Source organism: Scyliorhinus canicula, chromosome 7, assembly GCF_902713615.1.
Source record: "Scyliorhinus canicula chromosome 7, sScyCan1.1, whole genome shotgun sequence".
NCBI classification, from domain to species: domain Eukaryota; kingdom Metazoa; phylum Chordata; class Chondrichthyes; order Carcharhiniformes; family Scyliorhinidae; genus Scyliorhinus; species Scyliorhinus canicula.
The window spans coordinates 66140016-66157662 of NC_052152.1; the positions used below are offsets into that span (position 1 = coordinate 66140016).

Consider the following 17647-nt stretch of genomic DNA (forward strand, 5'->3'; position numbering starts at 1 on the left):
AAGGGAACAAAATGAGGTGCAGATCAAAAACTTCCCCCATGGGGAAACGATGACATACCCCTAGAGGACAGGATACTCGCTAGTTGAGGAATTGATGGCGAGGGGAGAAGGGGAGGAAGGCACAGAAGAGTCACGGATCGCAAAGGAAAAAGAAGGGGGGGAGGGAAGAAGAGCAGGAGAGCAGGGATGGTGCGCTAACATCCATCAAAAAGGCCACGGGGCACAAGTGATATAGCTGCAGAAGACAGGCCTGAGGGCAAGCGGGAAAAGCAGAGGGAGCAACAATACACCGTGAAATACATGCAAGGGCTAAGCAGGAAAAGCAGAGGGAGCAATAATACACCGTCAAATACATGCTAGGGCCAACATGTAAATATGTATAATGAGATGAAACATGTAAATATGTATAATGATCATTGTTTATTTGTGTTGCTTTTGTTTTTTTGTCTCGTTCTTCGGCTTATTTCTAACTTGTAATTTTTTATTTTTCTTTGGTTGGTTTCCTTAATACTGTGCGTGGTGATGAAACTTAAATTTAAAGTGCGAACTGGAATGTGTAACATAAAACTGTGAAAACCAATAAAAACACTTTAAAAAAAAAGAAAATCATAGATTGATACAGCACCGAAAATGACCATTTAGTCTATTGTCTCTGTGTCGGCATATAATGTTCAACCCTTACTTTCATCTTCTTCCATACATTGTGCACATCCTTCCAGACTATTTGAGGACTCAGATGACCTTGTCTGGCACATGTTTCACACTCCTTACATGTCTGACCCATTTTTCACACCCTCTGTCTGTCTGTCCCTTATCCCTTTGAAAAATTACATGTATTATTCCATTACTGTGCTTACAACACATTCAGGTCCTCATTGTCAAATTGTAATTTTCTCTACTGACGTTCATACTCACAACTGCAAACTCCACAACTAAAATTTTGATCTTTTAGATGCTTATAATGGTTCGTTCTTTCAGATGTGCTGACGGATCATTATTATAGTTGTTACATTTTCGATACTATTAACAAAATAATTCCAACAAATTTTCACACTTAAAAGCTCCACGGCTGTTTAGCACAGGGCTAAATTGCTGGCTGTGAAAGCAGACCAAGCAGGCCAGCAGCACGGTTCGATTCCCGTAACAGCCTCCCCGAACAGGCGCCGGAATGTGGCGACTAGGGGCTTTTCACAGTAACTTCATTTGAAGCCTACTCGTGACAATAAGCGATTTTCATTTCATTTCATTTCATTCCCACAATTTAATGAATATAGCTAAAGAAATCCTGTCTCTCTGTAGTTCGGTAAAAATGTTAGGTTTTAAAGAATCAAGATTCACCCTTCCTTCCCAGCTTTCACCAAGGTCAGCATAAATGATAAGTGCCATGCATTTAATCCATATCAACCCTGCCGTCTTTCTGTGAACTGCAGTCTTAATCTGTTCTTCTGAACAAGTAGGTAAGATACCCACTCAAAAGCCACCAGGCCCCATAAGGAATTCTTGGGTCACCTCCTACCCTGGGTTTTCCACTTCAGCTCATCAAGGGTCTTCTGTCTAACCTATTTACCTGAGAGCCAGTTTCTTCTCCTTCAGGTCCCTGGGTGTGGCCTCCTACTCTTCAACATCTCACTCCAGCCTGCCAACAACCAACCACTTTCTGTCAGATTTGGGTTGGAGATTGACGAGCCATATGCAAAAGAACCCCTGGTGCTACAATTTCTCAGGCCTCATGTTATGGAGGCTTGAAATGTTTGCTGTCCAGCTTGGCACCACTTACATTTGCCCTGTCCCCAGTTGATATCATCCATCCAACTTTTTGAATTTTGATTGCAACGGGAAGTAATATTTATAGAATGTGGAATGAAAAAGTACTTGCGTCAAATATAGGGACATACAAAGAAGCATACATGGAAAATAGAAGTGGGGAGGCTATTCGGCTCTTCGAGCCTGCTCTGCCATTCATTATGATCATGGCTGATCATCAAATTCAATACACTGATCCCACCTTCTCCCCCCATATCCCTTGATCCCTTTAGCCCCAACAGTTACATCTAATTCCTTCTTGAAATCGCACAACGTTTTGGCCTCAACTACTTTCTGTGGAAGTGAATTCCATAGATTTACCACTCTCTGGGTGAAGAAATTTCTCCTCACCGCAGTCCTAAAAGGTTTACCCCTTATTCTCAAACTATGGCCCCTAGTTCTGGACACCCCCCACAATCGGGAATATTCTTTCTGAATCTACTCTGTCTAATCCTGTTAGAACTTTATAAATTTAAATGAGATCCCCTCTCACTCTTCTAAACTCCAATAAATATAATCCTAACCGACTTAACCTCTCCTCATATGACAGTCTCGCCATCCCAGAAATCAGCCTGGTAAACCTTTGCATAGCAAGAGCATCCTTTCTCAGATAAGGACACCCTGTAGAGTTGCAGTATAACATCGCTATTCCTATACTCAATCCTCTCGCTATGAAGGCCAACATACCATTTGCTTTCTTTACTGCCTGCTGTACCTGCGTGCTTACTTTCAGCGACAGATGCACGAGGACACCAAGGTCTTGCTGAGTATTCACTTCTCTAAATCCACACCTATTCAAATAATAATCTGCCTTCTGATTTCTGCTTCCGAAGTGGATAACCTCAAATGTATCCATATTATACTGCATCTACCATGTATCACTGCAGCCTCCTTACAGCTCACCCTTCCATCCAGCTTTGTATCATTTGCAAATATGGACATAATACATTTAGTTCCCTCATCCAAGTCATTAAAATATAATGTGAACATTTGGGGTCCTAGCACTAATCCCTGTGGTGCCCCACTAGTCACTGCCTGCCATTCAGAAAAAAAACCTTTTTCAACTCTTTGTTTCCTGTCTGCTAACCAGCTTTCTATCCATCTCAAGGCGCTACCGTAATTCCATACGCTTTAACTTTACATAGGTAATGTGCTATGTGAGACATTGTCGAAGGCCTTCTGAAAGTCTAAATAAATCACATCCACTGGTTATCCCTGGTCAACTCTACCGGTTACATCCTCAAAGAATTCCAGTAGATTTGTCAAACATGATTTCCCTTTCCAAATCTGTGCTGACTTTGTCTTATTGTACCATTGCTTTCCAAATGCTGTGCTGTGAAATCCTTGATGATGGACTCTGGCAACTTCCCCACTACAAACATTCGGCTCACTGGTCCACAGTTCCGTTTTCTCTTTGCCTCAATATTTGAATAGCGGGGTTACATTAACTACCCTCCAATCTGTAGGAACCATTGCAGAGTCCAACAAATTTTGGAAAATGACCACCAATGGATTTCTAGGCTACTTCCTTAGATGAAGATCCAAACAATCAAAATATTCATGGGTTAAAATGAAAGCTTGTTTGGAAAAGCTCCAATAATTCATTTTGAATTATGGAAACCTTTTTCTTTTTCTACACAATTCAACGAAAACCACAGAAAGACAGTCTCCAATATTAACATTCATGTTTATACACACTGAATATCAGCTCTTCTGAAGTGTGCTATTCCTAATTAGCAGTACTATTGTACTAAAATCCTAACCACCCGCAGCGAACCTCTTAGAATTAATTGCATAGGGGAGCATTCATGATAGCCTTCAATGAATGTTTAATCTCTAGAACTTAACCTGAGACTAGGCCCATCTTCAGGCCTCTGCTGGTTTGAAACATATATGAGGCCTTGTTAAAAATAAATCATGTAATCCAAGAACAAGGGGCAGCAGGGTAGCATGGTGGTTAGCATAAATGCTTTACAGCTCCAGGGTCCCAGGTTCGATTCCCGGCTGGGTCACTGTCTGTACGGAGTCTGCACGTCCTCCCCCTGTGTGCGTGGGTTTCCTCCGGGTGCTCCGGTTTCCTCCCACAGTCCAAAGATGTGCGGGTTAGGTGGATTGGCTATGCTAAATTGCCCGTAGTGTCCTAATAAAAGTAAGGTTAAGGGGGGGGTTGTTGGGATACGGGTATAGGGTGGATACGTGGGTTTGAGTAGGGTGATCATGGCTCGGCACAACATTGAGGGCCGAAGGGCCTGTTCTGTGCTGTACTGTTCTATGTAACAAAGATATCAGAGGGAGAAAATGGAATGTGTAGCATCCAATTTTTATATGCTGAGCTGTGCCCTAACTCTTGAAATGAAGTTCTGAGATGCATATGCATACTTCTGACAAGACATATGCCAAGCACAATTTTGAGAATGAGGTTTGCTAGCTGTTACCATCCCCATTGAGCTTAAAAAAAGATTAAATGCCCAGAAACCAACAGAAATAAATGGAGGGACAAGATTTTATGTTTTAAGATTCTTACTGTAACGAACAAACTAAAATCAACATACATCAAACAGTAAACTAATGCATCAAACTAAAGAAAAGATACTTTTGCATTAATTAATTAACTCGATCAAGATATGTATTTCAACTCTCTTACAACTCCTTTCGCTGTGCACTTCTGACAGATGCTCCACCCGAACTATGATGGGGTTGTTGATCGAGTGAGCCACATAACTAGGGAAATAGAGAGGGTCTTAAACTAAAAGTGGCCCAAGGGATCACATTTTGAAAGATGTGGTAAATGAAAGAACAAAGACCAGGCAAAAGAGAAAGGTATTATTGCGGGCAAAGAAAAACAGACCATGACAGGAAGGGATATAGTGCAAATCCAACAGTAAATCAACAGATGACTCCAGAAGTTCTAAAAAGAATAAAATGATAAAACTAAGAGCTCTGTATCTGAATACATGTATCATTCAAAACAGTTGAATTGAGAGCGCAAATAGAAATAAATAAGTATAATTTGTTAGTCATTACGGAGAAATGGCTGCAGGAGGATGTGGATTGGGACCTGAATATTGAAGGCTACAGAATACTGTATATAGGAAGGGCAGGAAATAAGGAAAAGGTGAAGGGGTGGCTTTGTTAGTTAATGATAGTAGTAGCATAATACAAAAGGAGGAGTTACTTTCAGGAAACCAGGATGTGGAAATGGTAAAGGCCCCTAATGGTAACCACATGGTCGGGTGGAGTAAAAAGGAAGAAATGATTCTAGATAGTCAGAAATGCATGGTGCTATCATAGGAGATATAAATATGCATATCACCTAGAAAAGGTAAGTGGGCAAAGGTAGCCCAGTTGAGGAGTTAAATGAATGTTTTAGGGATAGATTCTTAGAACAGCATGTTCTGGAGCCAACCAGGGAGCAGGCGATAGACACCCAGTATTGGGCAAAGACAGGTGGCAGGTCAGAAGAATAGTCAGAATATAAGGGCAGCAAAGGATGTCTGAAAGATTAGTATGGGGGAGGAAAGTTAGAGTATGAGTGAAAGCTTGCCAGAAATATAAAAATAGATAGTAAGAGTTTTCATAAATATTTTAAAATGAAAGGAGTTAACAAAATAAGCCTTGGTCCTATAGAAAATGAGTCTGGAGAATTTATAATGGAAAATAAGGAGATGGCAGATGAATTGAACAGGCAGTTTGCATCAGCGTCCACAATAGAGGATACAAGCAGTTATAAATCTGGGCCGGGATTCTCCCTTCTGGGGACTAAGTCCCCATGCCGGCGGGAAAACTGGCGTCAACAACTCCAGCGTCAACGGCCCTTCCTCACCTTTTCTAGGGGCTAGGTGGATGCCAGAGGGGTTGGCGCTGCTGCAGCCGGCGTGATTCCATGCATGCGCAGACTGGCCGGCGTATTTTCACGCATGCGTGGGGGGTTCTTTTATTTACGCCGGCCCCCAGGCAATATGGCGGAGCCCTACAGGGGCCTGGCTCGGAAGGAAGAAATGCCCCCTTGGAACAAGCCCGCCCGCAGATCGGTGGGCCCCGATCGCTGGCCAGGCCACCATGGGGGGCCCCCTGGGTCGGATAACCTGCCCCCCCCCCCCCGAGGACCGCCCACGCATACTCACTTGCCAGGTCCCACGCCGGCGGGACTGGCCAAAAATGGACAGCCGCTCGGCCCATCGGGGCCTGAAGACTCGCCGTGGGGGGGGGGTGCCACTGCCAACAGCCCCTCACCAGCGTGGCGGGAATTTCGCCCGGAAAACGGCATTAGATTTGAAAATGTAACTCCATTATTCAAAAAGGGAGGGAGACAGAAAGCAGGAAACTACAGGCCTGTCAGTTTAACATCTGCCATGGGGTAAAGGTTAGGAGCTATTATTAACAAAGCACTTGGATAAGCTCATGGTAATCAAGCAGAGTGATGATGGTTTCATGAAAGGGAAATCATATGTAACCAACTTGCTGGCATTCTTTGAGGAAGTACCCTGTGCTGTGGATCAAGGGGAACCAGTGTTGTGAGTCTTTGGAAATCTCTTCCTGAAAAGGCGGTGCAAGCAGAGTCTTTGAATATTTTTAAAGCAGAGGTGAGACATTCTTGGTAAGCAAGGGGGAGATATGTTATCAGGAGCAGGCGGGATGCAGATTTGAGGTTGCTATCAGACCAGCCATGATCTTATTAAATGGTGGAACAGACTCCGGGGGCTGAATGTCTTACTGCTCTTGTTCACATGTTCATACATATTTCTGGTTCTTTTGTACCCTTGGCTGAAGTTTAATTAATTCATAGGGAATACTCTGGCTGGTGCTGGAGTACTTTTTACCCATTTTAAAGTGACGTTGCAAAACGTTTCTCCCAGCATAGTTTTGTCTAGGAATAGAACATGACTGTAGGAATGAAGAGAGACCACGCAGAACAGGACAAGCTGCAAGAAGTGAAGATGAGGCAGAAGGGTCTCAACAGGAGAGGCCCTCTCTGTTGAATGCCTTGAAGCATTTCCCCGACCTCAACTTCAGCAAGGACTAATGCAGAAGATGTCCTTGCTTCACCTAAAGAGGCTGTGACTGAAACCTACTAACAGCTGCAGTCACAACTCAATGCAGGGCTAATAATAATAATCGCTTATTGCCACAAGTGGGCTTCAATTAAGTTACTGTGAAAAGCCCCAAGTCGCCACATTCTGACGCCTGTTCGGGGAGGCCGGTACAGGAATTGAACCCACGCTGCTGGCCTTGTTCTGCATTACAAGCCAGCTGTTTAGCCCACTGTGCTAACCAGCCCCTGTAGTGGCTATCCAGGTGACCATTGCTCTTCATTTTTATGTGTCAGGCTCCTTGCAGGCTCCTGCTGAAGATAAAAGCAGCATCTCACAGCCTGCACTGTGCTCTTGTACAAAGGAGGTCACTGAGACTTGGTAGGTCACTGAGACTCGGTACACAGAGAGACAGATTCATCTCATTTCTACTTGACTGAGACAAACAAGTGGAAATGTTGCCTGGTTTGTAGACTTCCCCATGATACAGGGTGATATTAGCTGTGGGTAAATTGTCTTTCATGCATCTCATGTAAACTTAGCCATTTTCTTGAACAAAAAGTGATTCTACCCCCTGAATGTGACACTATAAACAAAACATCATGCAGATGAATGCCAGACAACTTGGGCGAGATTCTCCGTGAATCGGCGCGATAGTCCGGCGCCGCGGCAAAAACGGCGCATAACACTCCGGCATCGGGGCAACCCAGAACGTTGTAAATTCTCCAGCTGGGAATTGGCTAGCAGTGGCATGACGTCATTCGCGACGGCGTCACCCGTCACGGACGCGCACGACATCGCAGCACAAAAGTTCTCCCCGGGAGAACCTTCAAAATGGCCGCCCGCTGCGCAGCGCCGCGGTTCCAGAGCGGGACATCGAGGCGCTGCTGAACGCAGTGGAGCAGAGGAGGGAGGCCCTGTACCCCGGACACGGCCACAGGATCACACCACGCCTCAGTCGGCGCCTGTGGAGGGAGGTGGCAGAGGCCGTCAGTGCCATGGCTGTAACAGCAAGGACAGGTGTCCAGTGTCACAAGAAGGTCAATGACCTTGTCAGGGCAGCCAGGATGAGTACCCCCACCCCCGATGGCTGCCACAGCCCTAGATGCAACTAACAGGCTGCACCCACCCATGCAGGCTACAGTGGCAGGATGGGTTGTGAACCTCTGCCAACACACACACAACTGCTGGTCCAAATGTATATGTCTGCCTTTCACTGTTGTCCTTTATCCCTGCCACCATCCCACCCCCCCCCCCCCCACAGGAGAAGAGCGCTCACAACAACCAGGAGCGTGAGAGGACCGGAGGGGATCCACCTGAACTGCGACCACTCACCATCCATGAAGAGAGGGCCATGGACCTTACAGGCGGACCCGAGGACCGGGAGGTTGCGGATACAGAGGTCGGGGACGCACCACCAAATGAGACCCCCCACTGCCTGCTAGCCCGTTTCCCCCTTCCCCCTCCCCCATATCCCCCTTCCCCCAAATACCTCTTCCCCATATGCCCATATGTTGTGTGCATGAGTGCAGGGCACATGATGGTTATAGGGGCTAGGGCACATGTATGAACTGTTTGTTATTAAAATCACTTTCACACCCACTGAAGCTCTGTCCGGTTCATGCGGGGGTGCAGTGTGAGGTGAGCGCCAGTGTGTGAGGGGTGATAGAACGTCGGCCTCAGGTGAGTGTGCCCTCCCTCCCTGCGGGTTACCCTTGCCACCCCCCCGGCAGACAACGGGACCGTGCACTGCAGTGTCATGGCCGCATGCAGGGACAGTCCGGATGGAGGGTGGTACTGTGGCCATGGGTCGGACATTGTCCAACGATGTAGAACCCAGAGCTTATCGCAGAGCGGGTTGTCATCATCCTTCATGGGCTGCAATAGACACGCTTCCACCAGCGACCGTGTGAGCCCGGCCCGTTGTGCCGCAGGATGATGTGCAATGGAGGGATGGTGCGCATGCGGGTGGGATGAGGGTGGTTGGTGTTGGGTGGGTGGGGTGAGGGTGGTTGGCGGTCGGTGGGTGGGGTGAGGGGGAGGGTGGTCGGCTGCTGCCGTAGTGTGCAGTCTGTGCCCATACTCGACGATTCCCACACCCACCTAGTCTGTGAACCGGGTGGCTATCAGCCTGCCCCGTGCCTGCTGGCCTAGCCAGTAACAGTGGGCAGCATCCTGTCCATGTACAGACCATCTATCCTGAACATTGGCCCCATCCTCCTCATCTGGGGAGGTCTGTGCCTCGTCTTGCTGCTCCCCCCCTCCTCCTCCTCCAGCCCATCGTCCCTCTGCTGGGCTATGTTGCCGGGGGGTGGGCGTCCCTCGAACACGGTGGGGATGAAAGATTGCGCCAACACAAATGAGTCATGTACACTGCCTGGGTACCGGGCGCAGACGTGCAGGATCCTCATGCGGTGGTCACAGACCACCTGGACATTGATGGAGTAGGCCCCCTTCCTATTCATGAACACGGCTCTGTTATCCGCACGGCGACGTGCTTCCCATCGATCGCCCCCTGGATCATGGGCATCCTGGCCACGGCAGCGAATCCCGCTGCCCGGGCATCCTGGTGGGCGCGGTCCACAGGGAACTGAATATACCGGACCGCAATGGCAAGCAGGGCGTCTGTCACTGCATGGATGCACCAGTGCGCCGATGTCTGCGAGATACTGGATGTTATGTTATGCTTCTTCATTTAGCATAAGCTGCTTCCTTGATGTATGCTCTGACAAAGGAAGGTTCAGACTTAGAGATAGGTTTGACACATGTATTGAACAGTTAACAATTCTCCTACTTGAGTTCGACTCTCCTGCTAATCTTGCTATAGTAACTCAGTCTAACTAACCAGTCTGCTCTAAGCCACGTGGTGGGTGTGATGCTACTGATCTGCCCCTGTCATACTCTCTAAGTGTCACCTGTGGAAAGAGCCAGGGCATGGATGCCTGTCCTTTTATATGGGTTGTGTAATGCCCCCTTTTGGTCGTGTCACCTCTGGGTGTCTTGACAGCTCATTGGTCGTGTCCTATTCTATGTGTTCATTAGCTGTATGTCTGCATGTCATGACGTCTCTGGTGCTCTATCTAGTGTTTACTTAGTTGTAGTGTATTTACATTAACCCCTTGTGTATTTACAGTGATGCATAGCACCATACCGGACAGGTCCGCACTTGGTGACTGGAATGACCCGTGGCATAAAGGTTCAGGGCCACCGTAACCTTGATGGCCACGGGGAGAGGGTGTCCTCCCCCAGTGCCACGAGATGGCAGATATGGGCGACGGTCTCCCAGCTCATCCTGAGTCTCCTCCTGCTTGCCCGGTCCGTGAGGTCCTGGTACAACGAGCTGGGCTGGTACACACAGGGCCTCATCAGGCATCTCGGGCGGGCGGCCCTCCAGCCTGGACGGCTGCCACCTGCCTCTCTGTGGCACGTCCCTCTGCGGCAGCCTCTGCCGCCTCCCTGGCACGCTCCTCCTCCAGCAACCAGGGCAACATGTAGAAGTGCCGCTCCCGCCATGTCGGCCAACATCGCTGGGTGATGACCAAATATAACAGCCTGCAGGGGGTTAGGGGCCGGGACAGGAGGGATAGACAACATGTCATCATTGCCCATACCTTCCCCCCCACTCCGCAGCCAGGTACCATGGGCTGCATGGTCGCGACTGTTGCCAGCTGGCACCTGGCCAGGCGGGCACCCTCCCCTTTACTCGCCCTCCCCGGCCCCCCCTCTTCTCCCCGGCACGCATCCTCCCCAACCCCCTCCCCTCCTCCCCGGCATGCACCCTCCTCATCTCTCGCCCTCCCAACCCCCCCTCCTCCCTGGCACGCATCCTCCGCATCACTCGCCCTCCCCGCCCCCCCCCTCCTCCCCGGCAGGCACCCTCCCCATCACTCCCCCCCCCCCCCCCCCCCCCCCCACTGAGTCACCTGAGGAAGGAGCAGTGCTCCGAAAGCTAGTGATTCCAAACAAACCTGTTGGACTTTAACCTGGTATTGTCGGACTTCTTACTGTGCCCACATCAGTCCAACGGCAGCATTCTCACATGATGTTAGTAGTTTGAGCTTCACTTAAAGTAGTTCTTGGTATTTCATTTTGTCCAAAGGGTGGCCAATCCACCTATCCTCCACACCTTGGGTTGTGGGGGCGAAACCCACGCAGACATGGGGCGAATGTGCAAACTCCACACGGACATTGACCCAGGGCTGGGATCGAACCAGGGTCCTAGGCACCGTGAGGCAGCGGTACTAACCACTGGGCCACAGTGCTGCCCTCATGTACGGTAGTTCAACTTTTATGGAAGCTGTGCAATGGAAGATGCAACATCAACCGTCACACAATCCATCATGATTGGTTCCACAACTGTTCTGATGGTGGGATTATCTTCTATTCTGGAAAGGTTGAGCTTCAATCTCTGTGCAAAGTCCAATGTCAAATTTGTGTTGGACTCCAACATGCACCTTGACAACCAGTACATACTTTCTGGCAGGTTTTCCAGCACACCAAGCATTCTGAAACCTGGTTCATCAAAACCCTTGCCTGACTTTTCAGCAACGGAGCTACTGTGCAGTCCCAGACTAGTAGGTGAATGCAGATTTAAGTGCCAGAGTTTCTTCATTTTCAATGTCTGTTTCCTCTTCCTCCACTGACTGGAAAGGTTTCAGTTTTTGGGCATCTGAAATGACAAAGGGACAAGGGTAATGATGTGGCGAGAGGAGAAAGTAGAAAGTGCATGATTACATCATCTACAACTTGTGAGTGAGAAGGAATTGTGAGATGAAGGAGACGCACAATGAGAGAAGAAGGATTAGGTGTGCTAGATGTTTTCTTCATCAATTCCTCCTGCCTTGCCAGTGTCTACAGGGCCAGTAATGCTCCTTCCTATGATGGGCAGCACTGTCTCCTCTATGGGCAGTTAGGCTTGCCCTCCTCTGCTGCTTGTTTGTATCTGCCTCATGTTATGTGTCAGCTTCTCATGCAAGAAAGAGAAAACTGTGTCAGTGAATGTCCTGCAATATGTTTGAGTGATGTGGTTGTCATGGTGACTAGCTGCCAGTGTGTGAACTGTGAGTTATGCATATGAGGTTTACAGCTATGCTAAGAATTAGAGGCTAAGGTAAGCCATGCGAACTGAAAGTTTGAGTACTGGTTGATAAGGAATTGCTAGTAGGTGAGTAATGAGGATATTGCGAATTGAGCGACAAATGAAGTTTATGATGTAGCTTGTGTAAAATCTAATTTGAGGATTGAAATTACTGTCTTGGACAATACATATCAGATCATTAGACGTGCATCTATTTTCTTGTAACAATACACCTGGCATTGATTCCTGCCCTTACCTGTTCCCATTTCCTCCTTTGCTCTCCTAGAAATGCAGGATGCCTCTCCTTTCCACTTCTTCCACAAAGACATCCAATGCATGTTTGAAAACCATGGGTGCTTGTTCTCTCGCATGTTCAGCAATTGCTCAAAGTAACATGGCCAAGATTGACATTTGAAAAAACTCCCACCCCTTTGCAGCCAGAACCCATCACCCCTTTCAGAGCTTCAGGTGACGTTTTAGTGCTAGCCGCCCGCAATGGCAAGCCATTGCTGATGGTTATTTTTTAATAAATTTAGAGTACCCAATGATTTTCTTTTCCCAATAAGGGACAATTTAACATGGACAATCCACCTAACATGCATATCTTTGGCTTGTGAAGGTGAAACCCACACATGGGGAGAATGTGAAAACTCCACATGGACAGTGACCCAGGGCCGGGATTCAAACCCGGGTCCTCAGCGCCGCAGCTAACCACTGAGCCACATGCCGCCCAGCCATTGCTGATGTTGTAGCCAGTGCACAGTGCAAGGAGCACTAGGTTAACACTGCCACCATTTAAATGAGCAGGCAGCACCAATTTACCATGCCTCTTTCAACGCAATGAACAAGCATGGTTTAATCATGAATCATGCCCAAACTAATTTTTTAGAGGTTAGAAAATGTCTATGATATCTACATTGCTGATATGAAGCTCAGTCTTATGGCAATCCATAGGATGAACCAACTGCAGTCATTTCAACCCGACATTGTTTTGCAACAATATGCAAATGTTCATTTTCTAAAATAAATTACTTTTTATGGGATTTCGTACAGATTTTTCCAATAAATATCCTACTGGGATACAAACAATTTTAGATGTTATATATCTCAATTTCTGTAGCATAAAGGTCGAGCATAGAAAGGATTAAAGTGGGACTGGGTACACTAGTGTCCACAGTGTGAAATAAAAGAGCACATGACCTGAGTCTAGGGAGCAATCTTGTACTGGACAGAGACATGTGTAGAGGTAAGCATGGCAACAGCTCCATAGTTAGACATTGCACACATGCATATATAAGTACAAGTAGTTAATAAACATTTAGTGGTAAATTCTACAAGACTCAGAATGTCTTTATGAGACCTACCAAACTATGTACATCTTCCAACAATTTGAAGTCCCTACAGGAATCCACAATTGTCAACATGTGTAACCCACATTTCTGTTGCAAAATGGTAGGCAACATATACAAGTGGTGTAAGATCAAGGTCATAGCCTACAAGCTTCTTTTGCAAGACATTGACCCATGCTAGGGTACAGCTCCCTTGACCCTCATGTTTATTGCCTAGCATAAGAAAAGCAACGCTTTACATATATGGTAGCAGAATTCCTTGATGGTGAACTTTCAGATGGCACATATCCCTGTTGTGTGGAACAGGCTGTGCTTCAAATGCTGAATTCATGAACCTCTGTCAGAGAAAAAACATAGCGGGTGTTTTTTGTTTATTAGATCACAACGCCACAATGTAATAGATGAGGAAAGGCTGATGACAGTCTGATGGCTCTGATGACAGGAAAACAATTTTAAAGAAACAAAATGTCACAGTCTGTGGTTGAACAAAAATAAACAGGATAAAAAAGTCTATACTTTCCCCCCAAATTAGAGTGATTTTTTTTAGCTCATTCCTCGTGTGTGAAGATGGAACTGAGCATTTTCTTCTTTCCTTTTTCTTTCTCAGTTACCGTTCTCTCATGATACAATGACTAAAGAGATTTTGATGCGAACTTCACAACTACACTTTTGTTCATTCTTGATATATTTTAGAATCCAAAAAGGAAGAGACTTTTGAAATAAACCAACCGAATGTAGAAGTCAATCACTCAAGAACAATAATATATATTTCAGGTAATGCTATACATATGTTTAAGGTTTATTTTCCTTTCAGTGTGATTCATGAACCGTCAGACAGATATTTTGGTTTCATTTATTGTCGCTGTAACATATTTTTTACATTTTTGGGGCCAACCAGACAAAAGAGGTCTGGAAAAATAAATCTGGCTGTTTTGGAAGCTTTTGCAATGTTGGATGAGATTCTGATTTTGAGTCTGTGCCCAAGCCTAGATTTTCACGAGGTTTACCTTACTTTTCCATATAGTACCTGAATCGATGGAAATGGAATATCTGGGGAACATTCTACCAGCTCTCAACTTACACTGCCGCTTCTGGGAGTTAGAACATAGAACATAGAACAGTACAGCACAGAACAGGCCCTTCGGCCCTCGATGTTGTGCCGAGCCATGATCACCCTACTTAAACCCACGTAACCCGTATACCCGTAACCCAACAATCCCCCCATTAACCTTGCACTACGGGCAATTTAGCATGGTCAATCCACCTAACCCGCACATCTTTGGACTGTGGGAGGAAACCGGAGCACCCGGAGGAAACCCACACACACACGGGGAGGACGTGCAGACTCCACACAGACAGTGACCCAGCCGGGAATCGAACCTGGGACTCTGGAGCTGTGAAGCATTGATGCTAACCACCATGCTACCGTGAGGCCCCAAAATCATGGTCGACATTAATTATGCCCACCTGTTTTTGAGCAGATGCATGAAGATTACGGCCACATGATAGAAATATGTTAAACCATTTATTTTCTGTCAGTCATATCATTGCAATTCAAGATATCAGCCCGATCAGGGCCGAAAGTTATTTAAGTGCTGCATTGCCTAATTTAATTGGTCAAATCAGAAGTTTAAAATTACATTCATGAAAGTTATTTAATTTTAAAAATTATTACCAACTACAAATATTTAAAAACCAAACCAGCAGATGCAAAATAAATTCTCCCTTATTCCTAACTGCGTCCTCTACTTATTTGCATAATTGAGCGTATTTTAATATATTTTGAATATATTAATTTATAGCAGAAAAGGACAGAACTCTATTTATTTCTGCAACAGAGGAACCAGTTCCAGACTATGGGGCTGAAAAGCAGGGGGAAAAATAATGTTGAAGTGTGAAGTCAGATCTGCTGTGGTTTCAGGCTCCAGACTTCCCAACCAATTCTTCCTGCTTCCCTGCTAGTCAGCCTACCCACAGGCCTGACTGCACCAAGCTTTATATAGCCTGTGGTATTGAGCATTCAAAACTTACTTACACACATTGACATAATGATCACATAAACAATTATACTCAAGGGAGCTTTACTTCATTATCTTCTGTCATAAACAGTTAGAACTGTAATTGCTTCCTGTATTGCAGGCCTACATCCCTCATCTTTGGTCTTTCAAGAATAGTTTTCAGGCATTCAATAATAGATTATTTTACATTAGAGACACTACTAACATTTTACCTAGCAACCATGAACACTCGTGATACATTTTATTACATTAGGAAACCATTTTGAAGAAGCTCTTAATTATAGATCAGGAATATATGACAAACTAATTATTAAAGCTAAGTTTTTGAATAAGGTTTCCTTCCTGAAGTGAGTTTTGAATGTTAATTGATAAATAAGGAGTATTATTCATTATTGTTGTATATGTTATCTATAATGACAGTGTCAATCATTGGACCAATATTTGGAGTGATAATACTTGTTCTGATTATTTGGATTGTAAGAAAATTAACTGGAAAAGCAACATTGTCAGGTAAGCAAGTGAAGTTCTATAAAAGAGAAATGCACTGATTTATTTGATAAAATATTTCTAAATATTAACAGTTGAGTTGTATTTCTTAGTCGCAAATGTCTCATTGTCATTTGTTCCTGTGAGTTTTGCCTTAAAGTTATAGGCAGCAGGTAGTTAGAGAATATGGGCTTAACTTTGAAATTTCCTTAAAGTGACACTATAAGGAAAACATCCAAACATATCTTTTTGCAAATGTACTTTTCTGGAAAAGAATGTAGTTAATTTTGGTATTAAATGGGGTTAGACATTTCTTGAAACGTAATGGAATGGTTCCATTTTGGACACCATCAGAGAAGATTTCTCCATCAAATGAAAATCACAATTAATATTATAGAAATAACTTACATGGTGAAGAACAAAAATCCTGTACCATCACCAGATATTTCCAGGCCAAAACTCTTGCTATGCTTTCCCAGGAAAGAGCAAAAATTTGCTCTGCTTTTAATATAGTAAATCATAGTGGATGATCTCCTATGCGTTATAAACTGTAGACAGAGTGGAAAGTTTGCCTCTGATCACTATTTCTTACAAAATCTTGACCCCTTGTCTTTCTGATGCAGAAATAAACGCTGTATAAAACCTTCCCCCTTTGTTTCTGATGTTGCTAATGGAAAAACAACACAAGAAATCTTTCCCCATTTGACTTTAACCTTAACCTCAGGTTGATTACACGTGGTCCACCATCTTAAACATTCAATGCCACCACTAGGGCTAGTTTTTCTCTGTGACTTAAAGTGAATAAAATGTCCACAATCAATATGATTTAGTAAAGTGACAATGAGAGTATTTAAGTGTGCTTTAACATAGAGTAATGCATATTAGTAAAAGACAAGATTCATGTTAATACAATGGATGAATATTTCAATGCGAAATCACACTGACAAATGGCAGAGGAAGAGAGGGCAGGATTCTCCCGTACCCGGCGGGACAGGGGTCCCGGCGGGACGGAGTGGCGTGAACCACTCCGGCGTCGGGCCGCCCAAAAGGTGCAGAATCCTCCGCACCTTCAGGGAATAGGCCGGCACCAGAGTGGTTTGTGCCCTGCCGGCCGGCGTGCAAGGCCTTTTGCACCCCGCCAGCCGGGGCCGAAGGGAATCCGCCGGCTGGTGCGAGTCCTTCGCGCCGGCCATCGCGGAGGCTTACATGGCTGGCATGTAGGAAAAGAGTGCCCCCACGGCACAGGCCCGCTCGCGGAATGTTGGGCCCCGATCGCGGGCTAGGCCACCTTGGGGCGCCCATCCCCAGGACACCGGAGCCCGCCCGCGCCGCCGTGTCCCACCGGTAAGGGACCTAGTCCAAATTACGCCGGCGGGACCTGCATAGAACGAGCGGGACTTCGGTCCATCGTGGGTCGGAGAATCGCCGGGGGGGAGGGGGCGCTGCGAGCGGCCGCCGACAGGCGCAACGCGATTCCCACCCCTGACGAATCTCTGGCGCCGGAGAATTTGGTGGCCGGCGGGGGCAGGATTCACGCCACCCCTCGCCGATTCTCCGACCTCCCGCCAGGTCGGAGAATCCCGCCCAGAATCCCTTGACTTAGCTAAGATTTGTTTCGTGGAATTTGGGAGCCAGCATGATATAAGTCTTTGCAATGATTAAAACACCATAAGATATTGATTTAAATGTCCTTATTAAGTTTAACTAAATATCCATCAATAACAATGAAAATAAAAGAATGGGTGCGATTGTGCATGTAGGAACGTCTTCACTGCATCCAACACTAAAACCACAGTTGTAGTAGCACTGCTTAGTTCAGATTCCAGGGAGCTCTTGATCAATGTATTAGCACAGTAGCACAGTTGCTTCACAGCTCCAGGGCCC

The 17647-nt window shown here is 46.0% G+C and overlaps 1 protein-coding gene across 5 annotated transcripts in view; it reads left to right on the plus strand.

Annotated features, from left to right (window-relative positions):
* LOC119969043 overlaps positions 1-17647 on the plus strand; it is a 90806-nt gene that overhangs the window by 48157 nt on the left and 25002 nt on the right. For 4 of the 5 annotated variants that reach the window (XM_038802200.1, XM_038802199.1, XM_038802202.1 and 1 more), the window contains exons 3-4: positions 13953-14033; positions 15698-15787. In XM_038802200.1, the coding sequence (XP_038658128.1) occupies positions 13953-14033; positions 15698-15787 (171 nt within the window). The remainder of the gene's footprint in view (positions 1-13952; positions 14034-15697; positions 15788-17647) is intronic. The other variant, XM_038802203.1, reaches the window with a different exon arrangement.